Source organism: Talpa europaea, assembly GCF_964194135.1.
Source record: "Talpa europaea genome assembly, chromosome: 16".
Lineage (NCBI taxonomy): Eukaryota > Metazoa > Chordata > Mammalia > Eulipotyphla > Talpidae > Talpa > Talpa europaea.
Window position 1 is genome coordinate 11856941 of NC_140084.1, and position 23181 is coordinate 11880121.

The window sequence follows — 23181 nt, forward strand, 5'->3', positions numbered from 1 at the left end:
ATAGAATAATTATCAACTCACAACATTTTACATCTGTAAAATATACCCACTACCAAATAGAGGGATCATTTCTATTGTCACTGATGCCAAAAGTTGTATGCACTGACACATATATATAATATTTGGCATTGATTTAACCCAGTGATTGCAACTTAAACTTGCATTTTTAGAAAGAAGAATTCAGATGAAAAATCCAAAGATTTAAAATAAATATTCAATATCAGAATCGATGAGAACCTGACTCACAGTACACCCTTCAGCGGCTCTGTCGTTCTAAAAATATCAGCACCAGGAGACTTTATTCAATCTGAGATTGACTAAGAATTTCAAATCTGTGTTTGAACTCTTGCTTGGTGGAACTATGACATCACAGAGCAGGCAAAAGCACAAATTATTTTTGTTTAGAAATAAACAAAATTAGGGCCTCCCTGGTGGTGCAAGGGGTTAAGCATAGCACTATGAAGCTATCCACAGCCACTGCACCACGAGTTTGTTCCCCTGCCATCCAAGGAGCTACCCACATTGCGCAGCAGACCTCTCCTGACTCGCCCGCTGCTCCCCTCAGCAGTGTATTTCAATCTGCCTGTTCTGTTCCCCACTCTGTCTCTGGTGGATTCTCTCACCCCCCGCATCTCTGACCTGTACCCCAGCTCTTGTATGCATAAATAAATAAATCTTTAGAAAAAAAAAAACAAACTTACAGCCATATTTTCTGAAACCCTCTAACAACTCTGAAAGTATGATCTAAATTTGGCTCCAGGTTATACCTCTCTCGAAATTCTTTCTGATAATAGTAGAATTTTAATGCAATTCATTCTTGATTGATCACAAAATTTCCAATTTGGGGCAGAATTTTTCTTCTTAAGCTAACACTCCAGATACTTACATTTAAGGACTTTCCTTAAAGGTGATAATCACAGCTTGAGCTATCATAGTACTAGGCACACACTGGCATCTACACATATTTGTTATCAGAGAAACAGAAATTCTATCTGACTTCCAGGTTTCCAAATGCAAACTGTCAGTCTCTTTGGATCAAATGAAATAAATATCTTCTCCCAAACTTTTTCCTCTCTGGCCTACTTTTCAGGTCTTTCAATTTTCCTACCAATTCTCGAATATAGCCCCAAATTAAGACCAAAACTACGTAATGACTTCAAGATGGACAGAGGAGGAAATTATTTATATATCAAAGAACATTTTAGAATTAGTTCTTTTTTTTTAAAAGATTTATTTTATTTATACAAGTATTGGGGTACAGGCCAGAGCGCGGGAGAGTGAGAGAATTCAACAGAGATAGAGTGGGGAGCAGAACCGAAAACACTGCTGAGGGGAGCCACAGGCAAAACAGGAGAGGTCTACTACACCATGTGGGTTTCTCCCTGGCCGGCCAGGAATTGAACCCGTGCTGCAGAGGCTGCGGACAGCTTCACAGCACTGCGTTCAACCCACTGTGCCACTGGGGAGGCCCCTAGAATTAGTTCTTTCTCACAAAATTAAGTCCACTACTTTGTTTCTTGATGGAGAAGCATTAGAATGGGTAAGAAAAACACTATCAATAATTATATTTCTAGAGTACCTCTTCAAGTCTCTAAAGTAATTCATCGCCATTATTTAAATTTAATTCTCGGGCCTCCCTGGTGGCACAAGGGGTTAAGACGCAACCTATGAAGCTATCTGCAGCCACTGCAGCACGAGTTCGATCCCCGGGCAGGGAGCTACCCATATGGTACAGCAGACCTCTTCTGACTTGACCACTGCTCCCCTCAGCAGACTTCAGTGGATCTGCCTGTTCTGTTCCTCACTCTGTCTCTGGTGAATCCTCTCGCCACCACCCCCTCACACCTCCGGCCTGTATCCTAGTTCTTGTGTACAGAAATAAAATAAATCTTAAAAAAAATCTAATTTTCTAAGGAGAAACTGCACATCCTTCAAATGAAGCTTTTAGAAATATCCAAGAAAAAAAACCCCAAATGAATGAACATCAGTGCATTAGTGCATTGTCTCAACTTCTGAAAAAAGAAAAGAAATTCTGAATGAAGTTACAAGCTTAGTTATCGCCAGAGGAGAACTTAGTCTCTTTAAAATGATCCTCCCTGAATGGCACATATTAAAAAAACTAGCAACAACAAATGTTGGCGAGGGTGTGGAGAAAAAGGAACTCTTCTGCACTGTTGGTGGGAGTGCAAACTGGTCCAACCACTGTGGAAAGCTGTGTGGAGATTTCTGGACCTACTAAACATAGAGCTTCCATATGATCCAGCAATTCCACTCCTAGGTATTTACCCAAAGGACAGAAATACTAATTCAAAAGGGCACCTGCACCCCTATGTATATAGCAGCACTATTTACAATAGCTAAGCTATGGAAACAACCCAAATGCCCAAAAATAGATGACTGGATCAAGAAGATGTGGTACATATACACCATGGAATATTACTCAGCATTCAAAAAAGATAAACACATGCAATTTGCAGCAACATGGATGGCGCTGGAAGGGATCATGCTCAGCGAAATAAGCCAGAAAGAAAAAGAAAAATACCGGATGGTCTCACTCATAGCAGGAATCTAGAGAACTTAAATAAGGGACCAGGAAAATGAATAACTATAAGAAAGTGAAAATCAAAATCAACAAAAAACTATGAACCAGAGACACTTTTAGGGGGGCGGGGGCGGGAGGGGAGGGATTGGGGCCAGAATGGGGGGGCTGCAATTGTATGGGGAATATAAAAATAAAATTTATTATTTTAAAAAAAAATAAAAATAAATAAATATGTATGAAAATAAAAAAATAAAATAAAATAAAATGATCCTCCCCTTATATTCTTCTAAACATTTCTAAAAATTAGGGTAATATAGCACAGATTACAACATACACATAAGGTAACTTTCTGCTTCAGAAATCAATCCATGGCATATGAAATCCTGATAATTTCTGCTTCATTTCTTTCTTAGAAGAACCTATTTGGGAAAGAACACTGAAGGATGTTGGCAAGGAGGTTGAGGCGCAGGCAGTGACTGTGGATGGAGCAGTTAACCTAGCATAGGGTAGAAAAGACCTACATCCTCTGAGGCCTTTTCTTTGTCTAATTTTTGCGTAGAAGAACTGGGGTATAGGCCAGAGGTACAGGGAGGGAGGATTCATTAGAGACAGAGCAGAGAGCAGAATAGGTGCATTTACTGAAATATACTGCTAAGCGCAGTAGGCAGTAAGACAGGGGAGGTCTACAGCGCCCTATGTGGGTTAGCTCCCTAGCCAGGATGGAACTGAGGCTTTGGCAGTAATACTGCTGAGACTTAACCCCCAGGACACCAGGGAGGCTCTTTTTGGGTCTTTTTTGGAGGAAAAATGTTTGGGGAAGCCCTGAACAGTGAGAGGGGGGAAATAAGAGCAGAAGTGTTATATCCTTTGAGAAAAAAAGAAAAAGTAATTCAGAAGGGACTAGGAAATAATGGGGAAGCCATATCCTAGACAGAAAGAAAAATCCCTCTCCTTAGATCCTCAAGAGTTGCTAGCTCCTACAGAGTCTAAGTATCTAAAATTCATTTCAATTCTGTTCCTGATCCACTCTGTTCTTCACAATTTACTCAGTCTCCATGAACCCAGCAGTATCAAGTCTAAATAAGCAAAGATTCTGCATAAAACATAAAACACTCTTTATCCAACAAAAATTTGCTTCCAAATAAAATAAAAAGAAACTTTACTCTTTTATAAAGAGAAAGTACAAATGGTGGCATTCAGTTACTAAACAGGAAATAGCCTCTACCTAATTGTGTCAAACCCTGCAACAGACAATTCATTATGCAAGCAGTCATTTTGTTAAGTGATCAATGAAACTGTAAGTTACACTTCTGTTATACAGAAAATTGAAATTTTTTCTTACACTATAAGGGAGAGATGAGGTAAAAGCCAGGAAAAAAAATCTATATTTTAGCCTTCATTTTTTTTTTTAAAGATTTATTTATTTATTTATTTGTTTATTTACACAAGCACTGGGTACAGTCAGAAGCGCGGGAGGGTAAGAGAATTCACCAGAGCCAGAGCCGGGAGCAGAGCAGGCAGAAGGACTGAGGTACACTGCTGAGGGGAGCAGCGGGCAGCAGGAGAGGTCTACGTGCCATGTGGGACCCTCCTCTGGTGGCCGGGGATCAGCTGGGGATCGAACCGGCGCTGCACAGGCTACGGGCACCTTCACAAACCAGCGCTCAACCGCTGCGCCACCAGGGGAGGCCCTTTAGCCTTCATTTTAATTAAAAGGGGAAAACAGATTATCTTTAAATTATTGCATTTTTACTTTTATAAAAAAGACTTAAGAAAAATAATTAAAAGTACATTATAATAAAGTTAACTGAAAAAGAATTCTGAAATTTGTTAAAGATATACTGTTACTAAAACTGCAGAGGGCCTACCCAGTGGCAAAGCGGGTTGAGCACTGCCCTGTGAAGCTGTCCACAGCCTCTGCAGTACGGGTTTGATCCTGGCCGGCCAGGGAGATTCCCACATGGCGTGGCAGACCTCTCCTGTCTCGCCCAATGCTCCCCTCAGCAGTGCTTCTGGTCCATCTGCCTGTTCTACTCCCCGCTCTGTCTCTGGTGAATTCTCTCACCCTCCCACACCTCTGGTCTGTACCCCAGTTCTTGTATAAATAAAAATTAAAAAAAAAAAAAACTGCCAAGCTTAATCCTTGAGAATCTCAAGAGCTGAAACCACCCGTGAAATGGAAATTTACTACATTTCTGTTAAGGCCTGATCTTGATTTAATACCTCCGCATATCCTTAAACTATTCTGGCATACTTACATCACTTAAATTCAGGTTGGTTATGCTCAGCGTATGTGGTATTTAGTAGGTAACTTCAGAGTTGGTAATTACTGGATGCAGAATTGTAGGAAAGAGCGAGCAATGATGCTGCCCTAGTTTCTTGACTTGGGGGACGGTGGCATGTTCACTGAGATGTGAAATCCAGTGAAATCGGAGTAGAAAGCAGGTACTGAGCTCATTACAGAGATGGGGAGATGGTTAGTAGTATGTATAGGGCTCAGGAAAAGAGGTTTGGGCTGACCACAGAGATGGAAGTCATAATATTTAGGTGTGAATGAAATTAGACAGGTTGAGTGAGGAAGAACCATGGCATTTAAGCACCCGATCAAGGTGACTGACAAGGTGACTAAGAGAACAGTGTTAAGGAAGCTGAGAAGTGATTTAAGAAAGGAGTGAAAGTGTATCAATGATTGCATTTTTGTAAAAAGTCCAAAAAGGCACATTTGGAAACAGGAAGTAGATTAGTGGCTTCCAGGTATGGGAATGAATAGGAATTACTATAAGAGAACATGATGGGTCTTTCTGTAGGGTAAGAAATATCTAAAATTGGGCCTCCCTAGTGATGCAGGAGTTAAAGACAGTGATATCAAGCTATCACCAGCCACTGCAGCATGAGTTTGATCACTGGCTGGCCAGGGAGCAATCCACATGGTGCAGCAGACCTCTCCTGCCTCGTCCACTGCTCCCCTCAGCAGTGTATTTCAGTAAATCTGCCTGTTCTGCTCCCCACTCTCTCTGGTGAATCCTCTCACCACCCCCGCACCTCTGGCTTACACCCCAGTTCTTAAATGCATAAGTAAATAAATCTTTAAGAAGAAAAAAAGAAGTATCTAAAACTAATGTGTGGAGAAACCAAACAAAAGGTCAAGAAAAAGTCCAAATGAGCAAGCTGACCACAGAACTGAGGCACACAGCAAAGGAGGGGGTGGGGTGGGGTGCAAAACAGGGGGAGGATGAACACAAAGGAAAATGGTGATGGTTTGGTGATATAGTGTTGGGAGAACTATGGGGATGACAACAATGTAAAATAAAATTTAATTAATTGGAAAAAAACAGATCTGTGGACTGTGGTAAGAACTGCTGGTGCTTTGGTGGTGGACGTGGTGCAGTAACATGCAAGATATGTGACCCTATACTCCCAAAACAAACACGGTGTTGTAAACAAGCATTATCTCAATTAAAAATAAATAAAACTGATACATGGAGATGGTTACATTATTCAATAAAATTACTAAAAATCATTGTAAACTGGACATGGATGGATTTTATAATATGTAAAATACACTTCAACAAAGTCACTTAAAGAAAAGCAGGTTGGGCCTCCTTGGTGGCGCAAGGAGTTAAGATGCAACCTTAGCCATAGCCACTGCAGCACGAGTTCTATCCCTGGCCAGGGAGCTACCCACATGGCATAGCTACCCACATGGTACCCTGCCTTGCCCGCTGTTCCCCTCAGCAGTGTTTCAGTCGATCTGCCTGTTCTGCTCCCCATTCTGTCTCTGGTGAATCCTCTCACCCCCCCATACCTCTGGGCCTATACCCCAGTTTTTGTATGCATAAATAAATAAATCTTTTAAAGAAAAAAAGCAGGCTGAAATTACATTTTCCACACCGTGATGTGGATACTCTCTCAAGTGCAAAAGAAACGTCTGAGATTTGGTGAGATTTATAACCACCAAAATTATCAACAGCTGCACCAGAACAGCTGTTGAGCCCACCCACAGACAGGTAACATGTATTCTAACTGACAGAACTGGGAGGGAGGGAGGAAAAGAGGGAGGAAGGCTCATTAATTAAAATTCAGGGCAACCCTTGAAATTCAGAAAGCAAAATTGGTTATATGGATATGTATACACATTCAGAGAACAAAGGAATTACACAAAAAATATATGGTCCATCAGGGTACATTTGGAAATGTAAAGGGACACTTTTATCACACTGGGTTGGAGGACAACAGTGTATTAGCATTTAGAGGGAAATGTTTGAACTATAATTTACTACTTTTAAAAATAGTAAATAAGGAATACATACTGATATTCATGTATACTTAATAAAGACCAGGCAGTAACATGTATAAGCATTTCTCTGTAGTAGTGCAGAAACTTAGTTATTTTCCTTTGAATCTTTATATAAAGTTTAATTCTGGTTTCCCTTCAGATTGCATAAATCTTACCCCTTTTAAAAGTTTAATTCATGAGCTGCCTCAAGACATAGGACATTATATTATATATCTTTCTAATAAAACATTAAACTCTATTATATCTTCTTACACATTTTTCGAGGGTGAAATTTTGTCTATTACACCTTTGGATGCAGTGCCCTGCACAGCTAGCACACAGTAGGTATTCTGTATTTGTTTTTGGAATAATTGAACAAGGTTATTAAAAACTAAATGTAATTATTTATAGGTTATTAAAAGTTAAACACAATCTATATGGTGAAGAAAGCCTACCTTTGTCCCTAACTTTTATTTTCAGGAAAATGAACTAATTTTATACTGGAAAACCTCAAGAGTAATTTTACCAGAATGAGAAATGTCTGGATGAAGGTCACAATGAACTAAATGACTGCTGTTGCACAGAGCAGACAACTGACAGGGGCAGTCACTGGTAACACCCAGTACACCTATTCAACAAAGGACAAATACACAGAACAATTGGCCCCTTCTACTTTTCATGTTCTAACCTCTTCCCCTCACTTTGAGCTACATTTCAGCCCTTCTTCATACCCTGAGACCAACACCTAAGATCGGTGCTTAAAAACTCTTTTCCTTCTGGTTATTTGGTCATGGGAGGGGGATAAGGAGAAAGTGAAGAGATTATCATCAAGACAGGGCATGGTGGTAGGGGTGGTGACTTAGCACTTAAAATGCATTAAAATATCTAACTTACTGCATTCTAAAAGGCACATACTTTCCTTTATTGCAATAGTCATTCAAAAGCTTTCTGAAGGTGAATAAGAGATTTCATAAAGTTTTGAATATGTGTTTTCATAATGTAGCCAAAGGGTAATGCTGGCAAGACAAAGAGCTAGAAGTCTCAATTGATAGAATCCCATGATGTCCTGGAATCTTAATATATCTTGGTCAATATGTTGGCTTAAAAGACAAGCATATGGGGAGCAGCGGCTCTGCTTTATGCCAGGTGATGTCTCCCCAGTGTGTGGGTTTCCTAGTGTAACAGCAGTCATACCATATGGTGCTGCTTTTATTGGCATGGGCAGGACAGAAGTTGCCAAAAATTGAATGTGCTATTTTGGGCCATGAAACGTGATAAATCCCAAATTTAAAACAGAGTAACTTTTTTTTTAATTTTAAAAATCTTTATAATTTTTAAGATTTCAAAAATAATGAACTTTTGTAATTCAAGGCTCAATTGGGTAGTACTCTTAGACTGAAACAAGATAAAGATTCAAATAAAAATAAAGATCTGGGGAATAGTTTGGCAGCAGTTATATGGAAATTTCAGGATTTAAAGAATATCTCTTTATAGTTATACTATAAATATAAAGGAGCAATGTATAGAAACAGCTTCTAGAATACTACATTTTGATAAAACCAAATAAGGGCAGGAGATGTGGGAAGCTGAAAGACAGTACATCAATGAATCGAATCTGTATTTATCTTCAGCCACTTCTCCAAGTTTTTGTACAGCAACACAACACCAACTACAGAAATAAACTGATCTCATGTTCAAAGTTAGACCAACCTTGGAAATACCTGTATTGAATCTAATAGGCAGTTATTTAATCCTTACCCTAGATTTGAGTAGCTACATACAGGATTCCAACCAGTTCAAATGCTATACTGAGGCTGGTAATACTGATTTCAGAGAAGCAGTTTTGAGGTTCCACATTTATTTCAATGCTAGCATTTCCCCTACACCTGCTCCTTTTTTCCTGAATTAGGTTAATTATAAGTAATAAAAATAGCTTTTAGTTTGCCCTTAGCTGGCAAAATGAGTCTTATAAACTGCACTATATAAGTCAAGAAAATTTTAAGATAAGGACTAATCAATTTAAAATTATAAGTGAAGTCTCCATTTTTCTGCCCCACCAATACCTTAGATAACAGTAAACATAAAATATGTAGAGTAAGGAGAAGTGAAAACTCAAATAACATTTCACTTAAAGAAGGCTTTGGTCAAATATGTAAAAACATTCATACAAGCTACTATGTTTCTCCAGTGCATCAATAATAGCAAATTCCAGACCTCCACTCTAGGCCTACTGAATGAACCAAAAACTCTGGAGATGGTGCCAGCAGTGTGTGTCTTAACCAGATTTCCAAGTGATCTGATGCAAGCTCAAGTTTAAAACCAGCGAAGTAAAAATACTTGGGCTTTTGATGCAAGAAAGCCAAACTAGGGCCTACCCAGTGGCACAGGCAGTTGAGCGCAGCGCTGTGAAGCTTCCTGCAGCCTCTGCAGTGTGGGTTCGATCCTGGCCGGCTGGCAAGAATCCCACATGGTGCGGCAGACCTCCTGTCTCGCCAGCTGCTCCCCTCAGCAGAGTATTTCAGTCGGTATGCCTGTTCTGTTCCCCACTCTGTCTCTGGTAAGTCCTCTCACCCTCCCGCGCATTTGGCCTGTACCCGGTTCCTGTAGGCATGAATAAATAAATCTTTTAAAATAAATAAATAAATATGGAGCCTCCCCAGTGGTGCAGCGGGTTGAGAGCCATGAAGCTGTCTGCAGCCTCTGCAATGCGGGTTCGATTCCCTGCCAGCCAGGGAGAATCCCACGTGGCATGGCAGACCTCTCGCCCACTGCTCACCTCAGCAGTGTCTTTGGTCCACCTGCCTGTTCTGCTCCCTGCTGTCTCTGGTGAATTCTCTCACCCTCCCACACCTTGCGCCTCTCAGTGTACCCCAGTTCTTGTATAAATAAATCTTAAAAAAAATAAATAAAAAATAAAAAAAGCAAGCCAAAGAAAGTATGGCAAATATAGATTATTATTGCTGCAAGCAATTCAATAACTTTGGTTTATCCTGTCATGCTTTCTCTTGCAATTTTCTGAGAATATCAATGCTTAGAAGTCATTACTTTGAGGTTTAAGACAGGAGGAAGTGAGGAATTTTGGGGGGGGATTTATATAAGTGTATTTTCCCATTCCTTCAAATGTCAGTTTTTTAAAAATAAAATAAAACTTTAAAGAGTCACTTGGTGGCTTGTGAGTAGGTGTGTGTTGGGAGGGGTTGCCTTTAGGTGTCAGGACAAAGGCTGTGATGGTGCTCTATAGTTTATATCAAATCTACCAGGTAAATCATGTAGCAGGGGAATTATTGGGGGGTGGGAAGAGGGAGGAAGCAGGAAGTAGCATCTATTAAAAAATACTTTCCCCGGGACCTCCCTGATGGCGCAAGGGGTTAAGTGTCAGCACTACGAAGCCATCTGCAGCCTCTGCAGCACGAGTTCAATCCCCAGCCAGGGAGCTACCACATGGCGCAGCAGACCTCGCCTGGCTCACCCGCTGCTCCCCTTAGCAGTTTACTTTGGTCAATCTGCCTGTTCTGCTCCCCACTCTGTCCCTGGTGAATCCCCTCACCCCCTACACCTCTGGCCTGTACCCCAGCTCTTGTATGCATAAATAAATTTAAAAAAAAAAAAACTTTCCCCACTGTTGGCTCTTACAGAGCTTACCCATTACCAAATATAGATGCAACAGAAGTAAGACTAGGACAGGAAGTTAATTACAACTAGAAGAAACTAACAAGCACTCTTCTTTTTCTTTTCCTACTAATTCTTCACCTTTTCTCCTGAAGTGTTTTTAGTCAAAAAAATTCAAAGTGTGTAAAGATCTAGTTTGGGACATGTGGAAAATAGGCCGGATAAAATTCTCCTGAGCAATCAAAAGTGCATGTGACATTTACTTGAGACTCTACATTGTCTTCTATGGGATGGATCATCAGCTTTTTTCAAGTGTCTTGACTTGGAAGATATGAACTCTGATTTTTAGGTCCCTTTGCTTATGCCAGTATTCACCTGTGTTTTGGTTCTAAACTCCTTTTCCAGTTGTTTTTTGTTTTTTTTTTAAGATTTATTTTATTTATACAAGAGCCGGGGTACAGGCCAGATGCGAGGGAGGGTGAGAGGATTCACCAGAGACAGAGTGGGGAACAGAACAGACAGAGTGATTGAAATACACTGCTGAGGGGAGCAGGGGGTGAGACAGAAGAGGTCTGCTGCGCCATGTGGGTCACCTCCCTGCCCGGGGATAGAACTCATGCTGCAGTGGCTGCTGGCAGCTTCACAGTGCTGCATCTTAACCCCTTGTACCACCAGGGAGGCCCCTCCTTTACGAATTTTGAACACATTTTATTAACACTAATTATATATCAAAGAATTTAATTCTTAGAGAATGAAATAGGGTAGTGAAAGGAGGTTTTTTAAAACAGTGTCACTTAAACTAGGCCTTGAAAGAGATGGAGGAATTTCAATAGATGAAAGGAAGAGAGATTTTAGGCTGAGAAAGCCATGCTCATGCCTTCAAAAAGCACTGGGTACTCTGGAGTAGGCGCTGGAGACAGCATGCTGGAGACAGTCACAGCCACTCCCCGTTAAATCTGAGAATGGAGAGGTGAATCAAGAATAGCCAGATGACTAAAATAAGGGCAAATTTTGCTGTGAAGGAAACAAACAGTGGAAACTTAAAGTGGCGAAGGCAGGAAAAGCATCTCTGTGGAAGCATCACTTAAACTGAGATCTAAAGGGGAAGGATGTGGTTTGGAAAAAGTGGGGATGACCAGAGGGCATTCTAGGCAGAAGGAGTATCATCTTAGAAAGAGTCTGTCATGTTTTGCCAACTAAAGAAGGCAGGTAAGCACAGACTCAGTGAGAAGAAAGTGGCAGAAAATGCATTTGCAAAGAGCAAAGATTTAGATTTTACTTGAAATGCTATTAGAAGTGTTAAGGGATTTTAAGTTGGAAACAGACATGATCAAATTGCTTTTTATAAAAGATGTTTTTTATCGCTTTCAATATTTTTTAAATTAACCTTTTTGAGGTATTATTTACAATAATAAATTTCACACAACTTAAATGTACAGGCTGGTGACTTGGCAAATGTATATTCTGTGTGATCACTACCAACAATCAAGAAAGAAAACACTTCAATCCCCCAAAGTTCATTCGTGCCTCTCTACAGTCAATTTTCCCTGTCCCCACCCCTGGCTGAGTCAACTATAAGCCTGTTTTCTATCACAGAAGGTGACTTCTGCCCATTCAGAATTTCATATGAGTATCATCACTTCTGGTGATGCAGCAGGCGGCAGGAGAGGTCTGCATGCCATGTGGGACCCTCACCAGGTGGCCGGGGATCGAACTGGCACTGCAGAGGCTGCGGGCAGCTTCGCAACCCAGTGCTCAACCGCTGCACCACGGGGGAGGCCCAATAAGAGGCCATTTTAATATCTTCTTTTGGTAAAGCAATCAAATCTTTTTTCTATTTTTAAATGGAGTCATTTGTTTTGTTACTATTGAATTTTAGAACTTATTCTAGATATATATCCTTTGTTAAGTATATGCTTTATAAATGTTTTGTCTTGGCTTACCATATATTTTCATGGTATAGCTTTTAAAGAGCAGAAATTTTATATATAAAATTTTAAAAAATAAAAAAAGCAGAAATTTTAATTTTATGAACTTAAATTTATTCTTTTTTATGATTAATGCTTCTGTGTCTTAAATTTTCATTTATGCCAAATAATAGTCTATATTTTAGCTTTTTTAAGTTTAGGTCTATTGTCCATTTCAAGTTTGTACAGGGGGTAGGGAAAAAGTTAAATTTTTTTTAATATATGAATACATCATATTCCTCAACAAATGGCCCAAGAACAACATTATTTTACCATGAGATTGTCACCTTTGTCAAAAATCACTTGACCAGATATATGTCTACCTATTTATGAACTTTCTATTCTGATCCATTGGTCTTAGAGGGACAGAGAGTATTTTAGGCTTGGGGGCATATATAGTCTCTGTTATAGCCTCTGTTACAGTTCTAAGTCAAAAGCAGTCTTAGGAAGTACAAACTTATATGTAATGTAATAAACTTGATTTGCAGAACACAGCCAATCTGTGGAACCCTGATTACAAATTTATCCTTCCAACAATACCATACTGTTTTGATTACTTCATAGTAGATCTTTATAATAAGTTCTGAAACACAAGGTATATAAATTATACATTTTTAAATTCATCTCTTTCAATTGTTTTAGCTATTCTAGTTCACTCACATTTACAAATAAATTCTAGGCTCACTTTGTCAATGTCTACCACCCTCCAAAAGAAAAAGAGTTACTGAGATTTTGATTGGGGTAGCACTGAATTGTATCTGCATGTCTTTCAAATCAAGGAACATATTATCTCTCTGTTCATATTTTTACTTTCAGCAAAGTTTTTAATGCAAATTTTATTATCTATTAATATTAAACACACATAAAAACAAAACAGAGCTTACTCTTGTGACACCAACTCCCAGATTCTCCAACACTAATTCTGACCCTCATAACCTAGAGTCAGCACAGACCTGGGGTGGGGGCTCAGTTCCATAAGACTGCCCTGTTTCAGATGCCAAGCACAAGCTCCTGGTGCTAGGGTGTACAGGTTCCACAGGGGTGTATTCCTGTCCAAGCTGGTTACAGGTTTGAGGGTTGCCGCCATGACCTCTTCCTCAGGTTCATTTTCTAGAATGACTCTCAGAACTCAGGAAAGCACTTTACTTATATTTACCAGTTTATTAAAAAGAATAGAACTCAGGACCAGCTAAACAGCAGAAAAGCAAAGGGCAAAGGGAGGGAAGGACCATACCACCCCCTTAGCACCTTGAAGTTTGAAGTGTCCACCAATCCAGAAGCTTCCGGGCCTTCCAGTTCAAGGTTTTTTGATGAAAAGCTTAATCTCTAGCTCCCTCCTCTAGCTTCTAGGAAGCTGGTGGGTTGAGTTGAAAATTCCAACCCTCTACACACTAATTTTTTGGATGACCCAAAGCTATCTACCTTAAGTCACCTCACCAGCATACACTCAGGTAAACTGGAATGGGATTTGTTGTAAATAAGAATTCCTATCAGAAACATCTAAAGGTTTTAGGAGTTATGTGCCAGGATTGGGAACAAACTCCAAATATATTTTTTATTATACCATACTCTTAAAAAATGGGGAGGGAGAGCTTCCTTTCGGCCGGAACCGCCATCTTCCAGTAAGTCGCCAAAATGACTAACACCAAGGGAAAGAGAAGAGGGACCCGCTATATGTTCTCTAGGCCTTTTAGAAAACATGGAGTTGTTCCTTTGGCCACATACATGCGAATCTATAAGAAAGGTGATATTGTTGACATCAAGGGGATGGGCACTGTTCAAAAAGGAATGCCCCACAAATGTTACCATGGCAAAACCGGAAGAGTCTATAATGTTACCCAGCATGCAGTTGGCATTGTTGTAAACAAGCAAGTAAAGGGCAAGATTCTTGCAAAGAGAATTAATGTTCGTATTGAGCACATTAAGCACTCTAAGAGCCGAGATAGCTTCCTGAAACGTGTGAAAGAAAATGATCAGAAGAAAAAGGAAGCCAAAGAGAAGGGTACTTGGGTTCAGCTGAAGCGCCAGCCTGCTCCACCTAGAGAAGCACACTTTGTGAGAACCAATGGGAAGGAGCCTGAGCTGCTAGAACCTATTCCCTATGAATTCATGGCATGATAGGTGTGCAAAAAGAAATAAAAGAGCTCTGGGCTACAAAAATGTTTCACCTAATTGAGTAGAAGTGTGGTGTCCCCTCTCTAAAAAATATTTAAAGCAAACTTTTAATTATATCGTAAAAAAAAAAAAAAAATGGGGAGGGAGATTTGATTCCTTACAAATATGTACCAGTTCACTACCATGGGAATGCAGTCTCCCTTACAATTGCCCTTTTAAAAATCAAAATTAGCTTGGGTCATTCCAAGCAAAACAGGCAACCAGTTGATCCTTGGAATCTGCCTTTATGGTATTCTCCAGCAGCCACACCCTCAATATTGTTAGTGTGGAACTATGACTCACAGAGAATTCTCCTTCCCCTGAGATAACTCACAAAAACTGGCTTTCACTTCCTCCTATTCTAAGAGAAATTCTCCCTGTTTACTTGGATTTAAGTTTATGGTTGAGTCATAGGACCTTTTTTTCCCCTTCAAAACTTGACTGTTGAGGCAGATTCTAGCTTAACAGTATTAGTTAAGTGGTAATTATCTGGAACATTCTCTAAAATAGGTGTAGACTCCTCCACAGCAGTTTCAACTTGAGTTTTTATACTTTGCTATCATTTTGATATTCCTGTGGCTTCTAAAAGCTGAGTTTTCATTATATATCCAAATTGCATAATTTGGTATAGAGCTCATATTTAAGTAGCATTCTGATTATACCAGAATTCACATATATGAGGATATAATTTATCAATCCAGATAGTGATAATGATGATGGTGATAGGATTAAAAATCCCCAACCAAAGCATATGCATCCAACATTCAACAAACCTCAGTGACAAGTATTTAAGAACTAAGTACAACACAAAATAGACATCTGGAAGAGACACTTGAAAATTACTATTTGCACAGTCTTAATAAAATTAAAATTTGCAAAATTCCTCAGTATAATTTATTTAAATCCTACTTTGTTCCAAAAGGATTTAAAACAGAAATTATTCAATGAATGAGTTGAGATGCCCACATTTTTCTCAATATATTACTGCTAAATATGAGTGTGTCACTTAATGTCAGAAGGGACTTCATTAAACCATGATGAAAATGAACAGTCAGGAAAAGAGCTACATTATGGACAGGAATTTTGGTAAAGTGCAGAATAAAATACCTTTTGATGGATGTGACTTATTAATATTCATTTCCTCAACTTGCAAATTCAATGACATCATTGTTTGCCATTGAATTAGCTCTTTGCTCAACAGTGAGCCTACAGATAGATGCCCAAATAAAGATGAGATGCTACTATAAAAAGATGTAATTTCTTTCTATTTATTTGCTAGGACTTTGTGGTAAAATAGGCGGGAATACCCAGTTAAAACTATGTTTGAAGATACCAACAAGATGAACTATTCTCACATATTGATCAAATGATTATTGTGATAGTTTTTAAAATAAGTACACATGGGCCTTCTTGGTGGTACAGGGGGTTAAGTCTCAGCACTATGAAGCTATTGGCAGCCACTGCAGCACAAGTTCAATCCCCAAGCAGGGAGCTAAGCCACATGGTGCAGCAGACCTCTCCTGTCCCACCTGCTGTTTCCCTCAGTAGTGTATTTCAGGAGATCCGCCTGTTCTGCTCCCCACTCTGTCTCTTGTGAATCCTCTCACCCCACCCCACCCCTGCACCTCTGGCCTACACCCCAGCTCTTGTGTGCATAAATAAAAAAAATCTTTAAAATACGTACACAATGGGCCTCCCAGGTGGTGCAGCGGTAGAGCGCTGGGTTGCAAAGCTGCCCGCGGCCTCTGTGGCACCGGTTCGATCCCTGGCTGCTCCCCGGCCACCGGAGGAGGGTCCCACATGGCGCGCAGACCTCTCCTGCCGCCCACTGCTCCCCTCAGCAGTGTACTTCGATCCTTCTGCCTGCTCTGCTCCCTACTCTGGCTCTGGTGAATTCTTTCACCCTCCCGCGCTTCTGACTGTACCCAGTGCATGTATAAACAAAAAACAAACAAACAAACAAATAAATAAACATGCCTCTATAAAAAAAAATAAATAAAATAAAATACGTACACAAATTGCAATTTCTCCTTTAAAAACTGGATCAAGTAATCAAATTCATCAAGTCATAATCTTGTTTTTGTCTAGTGGCTTTGTCCAGACTGATAAAACACAAAATAGGTCAATTATTCATGTTGTGAAAGGATTCCCTATACAGAAAAACAAAAAAACTTAGCACAAATTTCCTTTATTTTTTTTTTTTTAAGATTTATTTATTTATTTATACAAGCAATGGGTACAGTCAGAAGCGCGAGAGGGTGTGAGAATCCACCAGAGCCAGAGCGGGAAGCAGAGCAGGCAGAAGGACCAAAGTACACTGCTGAGGGGAGCAGCGGGCAGCACGCCATGTGGGACCCTCCTCCAGTGGCTGGGGAGCAGCCGGGGATTGAACTGGCACTGCAGAGGCTGCGGGCAGCTTCGCAACCCAGCGCTCAACTGCTGCGCCACCAGGGAGGCCCCACAAATTTCCTTTAAATCTCCAACTAAATCAGCACAAATAAATATGATCCCTTTCTCCAAAGAATGATTTGCAACTGTGTTTACGCTTCCCTGTAAAATAACTACACATCATATCAAGATAATTATTAATGTGTTATTTTCTGTAATGTAGTACCATGGCAGCAAAAACTTCACATACCACAAAGGATAGCATAAAGTCTTCTTGCTACTTAGTCCAACCACTACGGAAAGTTGTGGGAAGGTTCTTCTAATTACTAAAAATGGAGCTACCATGAGACCCAGCAATTCCACTCCTAGGAATCTATACAAAGAACACAAAAACATTAATTCAAAAGGATACCTGCATCCCTATGCTTATTGCAGCACTATTCACAATAGGTTAGGCATGGAAACAACCCAATTGCCCAAAAATAGATGACTGAATCAAGAAGATGTGATATATATACACAATGGAATACTAATCAGCAATCAAAAAAGAAACTCATGCTATTCGCAGCAACTTGGGTGGAGCTTTCGGAATCGTGCTCAGTGAAATAAGTCAGAAGGAAAAAGAAAAATAGGAATATAGGGGAACCAAATAAGGGATCAGGAAAAAAAACAACAATATATAAAAAAAAATAAGTAACAGGCAACTATAAATCAGAGACATTCTGCAGGGTAGGGGGGAGCGAAAGGGTGATGTCAAAATAGGGGAGGGGAGGGAAGAGGACAAGGGACTGTGGTGATGGTGCACAGGTGAACTGGTGGTGGGAATTCTAAGGGGACTACACCTGAGAGGAGAAAGCAAATATTGTATAAAAATGAACAATGATGTAAAATATATATGTAAATAATACAATTATCTTTTTTAAAAAAGTCCTCTTGCTAGATCCTTCCTCCATGACAAGAGCTAGGATCATTCCTAGGCTTTCGCTCACTTATTTATTTATTTTTAAGGTTTATTTATTTATATAAGCACTGGGTACAGCCAGAAGCACGGGAGGGTGAGAGAATTCACCAGAGCCAGAGCCGGAAAAAGAACAGGCAGACTGACGAATACACTGCTGAGGGGAGCAGCAGGTGCGGCAGAAGAGGTCTGTGTCGCCATGTGGGACCCTCGCCGGTGGCCGGGGATCAAACCAGCGCTGCAGAGGCTGCGGGTAGCTCCGCAACCGAGTGCTCAACCGCTGCTCCACCAGGGGAGGCCCCGCTCACTTATTTATACTAAGGAATTTGGTTTGGAACATATAAACCAACGTTTGTATTTTACTTTGGAACGTAATATGGCTTTATTCAGCATTTCCCTGAACTAACAATTAAAATGTGCTGCCACTCCTGACCAATGGTTCAGAAACAATTTGTTCAGGAGTTAAATAATTTTTGTGGAAAAACAGTCACTAATTCATACAAGGACAATCATAAATTGGTGATAATTCATCTACTTTATATTCTAGTAAAAGTTAATTCCAAATTCTTAAAATGCCAAAAATTCCTTTTTACAAGGGATTGTTTACTATAAAAAAACAAAACAATTCTATAGGAGAAAAGCAGGAAGTGGGGAATAAGTAACAACAGGAGTCTATTGATTATTTCATGACTTTATAGAATTTAACTTTACTAGAAAGTTGAAGGATTTTTACTAGGAAAAAAGTGCTTCTTTCTACAAAATTTTTGTTTTTGTTTGAGGCTAATTCAAACACTTTTACCAACTTTTGTATGGAGTATTTTAATTTGCAGATTTTATAGACAAAATGACCTAAAGTCTCTAGTCAAGGAGTAAGAGCACAACAGAGGCTATTTCTATTATGTAAGCAGATAAGAACAACTCTACATATCTGGCTTCATTTAATTTAGCTGCATTCTTGTAAAGAAAATGTATTTAGATTTTCACCATTCAGGAACAGTTAAATACATTATTAATTTGGTAGGAGGAAGACTTACTCTCACCACACTTTAATAGTAGGGTGAATCTTTTTCCCACAAAATTATTACAACCCTTCCCATAAACTGGTGTAGCGGTAAGTGTAGGGAAGGAGTCCTGGCCTTGGGTAAAAACAGCTTAGTAAATCCTTATGTCAAATATTACAAACTTTTCTATAACAACATATTATTTGTGTTATGTATTTTTTTTTTTAAGATTTATCTATTTACCTATACAAGCACAGGTCACAGCTAGAAGCGCAGGAGGATGAGAGAATCCCCCAGAGCCAGAGCAGGGAGCAGAACAGACAGACTGACCAAGTACACTGCTGAAGGGATCAGCGAGCGCGGCAGGAGAAGTCTGTGCGCCATGTGGGACCCTCGCCGGTGCCGGGATCAAACTGGCGCTGCAGAGGCTGCGGGCAGCCTCGCAGCCCAGCACTCAACCACTGAGCCACCGGGGAGGTCCTGTGTTAATGTGTTTTTAATGGATCTTAATTACTGTATAGTTATTCATCTTATTATATAATAAGTGAACTGAAGTAACACAAAGATTTCCAATGAAAGGAAATTTTAATCACAGTGGTTTTTAGGTACTAAAATAGGCAGAAACCTCTGTTTAGGTCTGGAAAGTGACCAGAGTATAGGCTGATCAAAGAGGATGTGACCAGAGGTGACTGTAACTTGCAGACACTGGTAAGCCAAAAGACTGAGAAGGTACAGAGACTGTAGGAAAATAAACCAAATGCTCAGGTGAGACTGAGCAGTTAACAGGAGGTAAAGAAAGCGGAAGATGCTGGTCAGAAGACCTTTTCCAGGAAGCAATTGAGAGAAGCCTAGGGCAGTTATCTAGCAGCCAGCCTAGTTCCTTATAAACAATGTATTGTCTTGAAAAGCCCGGGTCTTTATACAATTCCCCATATATTAAAAGGGAAATAAAATGAGTCTTTATTTGGGAGACAGGCATACTGAGACACATACTGAGAATGTATCTAAACGCAGACACATGCTAATTTAAAGAAAGCACAGAACAATGAAACTTTGGGTAGCTAAGAAATTAGAATATTTGCATTTTCATTTACAGGTGTTTAACTTTCACAATATGATTTTCATATATTATATAATTATATACCTACAAGACTGTTAAATGCTGATTTTACATTCTGTGTTTACCAGCTGACAAACTTTTGAGCTAGTTTGCCCACCAACATTTCACTTTTGGCAGTAGCAACACTTAAGATGTGTCTCTGTAAAATTATCAGAACGCTTTGTTGGGCTTAAGGGGACAGTTAAAAAATGCAAGTGCTAATATTAACAAAAAGAAGCATCTCAAATTTAATTGACTACCTTCTGGTCCTAAGCCAGTCAATTATGTAGGTTGGATGATAAAATGAAAGCATGTGCAAAACGTTTGAATTATATTACTGAAGACTAGGCCTAAAAGGTTAAGAGTAATTTGGATTCTATAATATTTGCTAACTCACGGAGCACCTGTCTCATGTAACATCTAAGTTTAACTTTAACCTATACTACTTTCATCCAGGTTTCCATGGATACACATCCATAAATTTGAGTACTTGAAAATCAAAAGACATTTTTTAGAGAATGTGAAGAATCTGCCGTTTTCCCCTTTTTCCCTTTCTGTTAACTTGTTTCTTTGAGGGATGTCTAGAGAGAAGAGCAGATAATTGATGTTTAATTCCCTCTTCAAACATTTAATCTCATCTTAAAATAACATGAAATTTTTAACTTGATTCTATTACCCATCCTGTCACTAACTGCCTCTTCCTTTCACTTTTTAAAAGAGGAATATGATTACATTTCCTTATTTCCTGCTTCGGGTGACTTTCACTATTAAAAGTAACCCCTTATCTCATTCTTTAGGCTTTCTGCTGTTTTTGGCGTTTAAAAAACAATTCTGTTTTCCTTAATCCTTTATTCCCTTCAACAATCTCAGTTTTGGATAGTGAACTATGAAGATAAATCCGGTCAAAATCTCCCCTTCCCTTCTGATTCTTGATACCCTTAAACTTTAATTCTTCTATCTTCTTTCTTCATTCCTCATTCTCACAGAGGTCATCACATCTTCTCACAGACAGCAGTATCACTATTATAATTACCTCATTTTTTATCTTTGGAGTTGAACCTGTATTCGCCTCAAATGTCTACATCTCCTAAACTGTAAGGTGCCTAAAGCAGAATTCACTTTTTCATTCTGAATTTATAGTTTTTAAAATAAAACCTTTATTATAATATTACAGAAAAGTTGCAAAGTTACCACCTATATTTCTGCACACCTTTCTGGATTTCCCCCATTATTAACATCTTGTAAGACTATGTAATGTAATTTGCCACAAAATAAAGAATCAATAATGGCACATTACACTAACTTAATTTTATGAATCAATTTCACTGGGCCAAGGAGTGCCCAGATATTTGGTCAAACATTATTCTGTAAGTATAAGTGAGGGTGTTTATATGAAATTAACCTGGTACTCTGAGTAAAGAAGATGGCCTTCCCTCAGTGGGTGAGACTCAGCCATCTGAGGCAAGTGAATCCTGAAGAGACAAAAAGGCTGGCCCTCCTTTGAGTATGGGCACATGCCTCTGCCTGGCCGCCTCTTCTTAGGACACTGGTTGTTGCCTGTCTTCACACTAGAATATGAACAACTATTCTTCCAGGGCATAGGGCCAGGCAGTGTTGGGACTATAACGACACACCATTAGCTCTACTGGGTCTCCCGCTTGCTCTGAGGATCTTCGGACTCATCAGCTTCCATAAATCAAGTAAACCTGTATCGTATTATCAAACAATCTCTCTGTGTGTATACACACACACACACACACACACACTCCACCCTACTGATCCCATTTTATTGTTATTTTTCTGCAAAATGTAAAAGAACAACTTTTTAAAAATATCCCTTTTCTGCTGTAGAATTCCTTGAGGATTATTCACTATGATTCCTTAGCCATCCTATTTCTGAGGGCCTTGACAGTTTTGAGGAAACCTTGTCAGGTATTTGGTAGAATGTCCCTAAATTTGGGTTTGTGTGGTATTTTTCTTTTCTTTTCTTTTTTTTTAAATAAATAAGAGTACTGGGGGGGGGGGTGTCTTTATTATTTATTTATTTGTTTATTTATTTATTTATTTATACAAGCACTGGGTACAGTCAGAAGCACAGGAGGGTGAGAGAATCCACCAGAGCCAGAGCGGGGAGCAGAACAGACAGAAGGACCGAGGTACACTGCTGAGGGGAGCATCGGGCAGCAGGAGAGGTCTGCGCGCCATGAGGGACCCTTGCCCGGTGGCCGGGGATTGAACCGGCGCTGCAGAGGCTGTGGGCAGCTTCGCAGCCCAGTGCTCAACCGCTGCGTCACAGGGGAGGCCCTTGTGTGGAATTTTTCTTATGGTTTATAGGTTTGGGGGAGGATGTGCATCCTGTCAAGGGCATACATGCTATAAACTTGACATCACCAATGATGCCAACTTTGATTACCAGGCCAAGGGCGTATTTGCTTTCTCTAATGTAAAATGATTCCCCTCAGCCTTTACAGTCTACTTCTTTTTGAATTCAAAGTATTAAAGAGTCCTAGGATATAGGATCTGTTTTTGATTCGAGTCACCTCAGAAATAAAACTTCCAAAGGTAAAAACTATTGCTTCCTACACTGAAACCCTACAACATAAAGTGAAATTTTGTTTTTCTCTCCCTTTCTTAGCCCTACTCTTAGTTCAGTTACTTCAGTTAGGACTTCATTTTTAAGACAAGGTAAAGCAAAGGGCTCCAACATCTAAGACTATACTTATAATACTCCTAAGTGGTTCAAGGCTCAGACAATGACAAACAATAAGACAAACAAAGCTGGCACAGAATGAGGAGTCTGGCTACTTTGGCCATCTTGCCACCATATGGAGACAGTAAGCAAGACTGCCCAGAAGCAAGACAGGAAAAAGAGAAATCCCTTCAATTAAGAGGGTTAAGCCCTGATGTTGAACAAAACCTGAAGCCAGTGTTGTGCCTTATCTTTACAGTCACATGAAGCAAATTAACTTTTTAGCTTAACCTCCCCCTAAGGGTGAGAGAGATTTTTCTCAATACAACTGGAGTAGGCCTCTTCCAGTTAGGGTCACCTAGGTCAAGAGAGATCTTAAGAGGCTCAAGAAATCTGTTACCATTACTTAAAGAATGAAGATTATAAGTTAAGAGCAATGAAGTTTCTAGATGAAACAAGTTTTGTCCTTTTCTTGGTAAATTTACCCCTTCCCTAACC

At 39.6% G+C, this 23181-nt stretch overlaps 2 protein-coding genes across 2 annotated transcripts in view; one reads left to right on the forward strand and one right to left on the reverse strand.

Annotated features, from left to right (window-relative positions):
• Positions 1-23181, reverse strand: part of GLG1 (golgi glycoprotein 1) — a gene marked incomplete at both ends in the record, with an annotated part of 130871 nt that overhangs the window by 72692 nt on the left and 34998 nt on the right. The gene's annotated exons all lie outside the window — the stretch shown is intronic.
• LOC311186569 (large ribosomal subunit protein eL21) lies at positions 14030-14898 on the forward strand (the record flags this gene model as incomplete). Its single annotated transcript, XM_084257652.1, has 1 exon — positions 14030-14898. One exon carries the CDS (start codon positions 14030-14032, stop codon positions 14510-14512), a length of 483 nt encoding a protein of 160 aa, XP_084113778.1. The 3' UTR covers positions 14513-14898.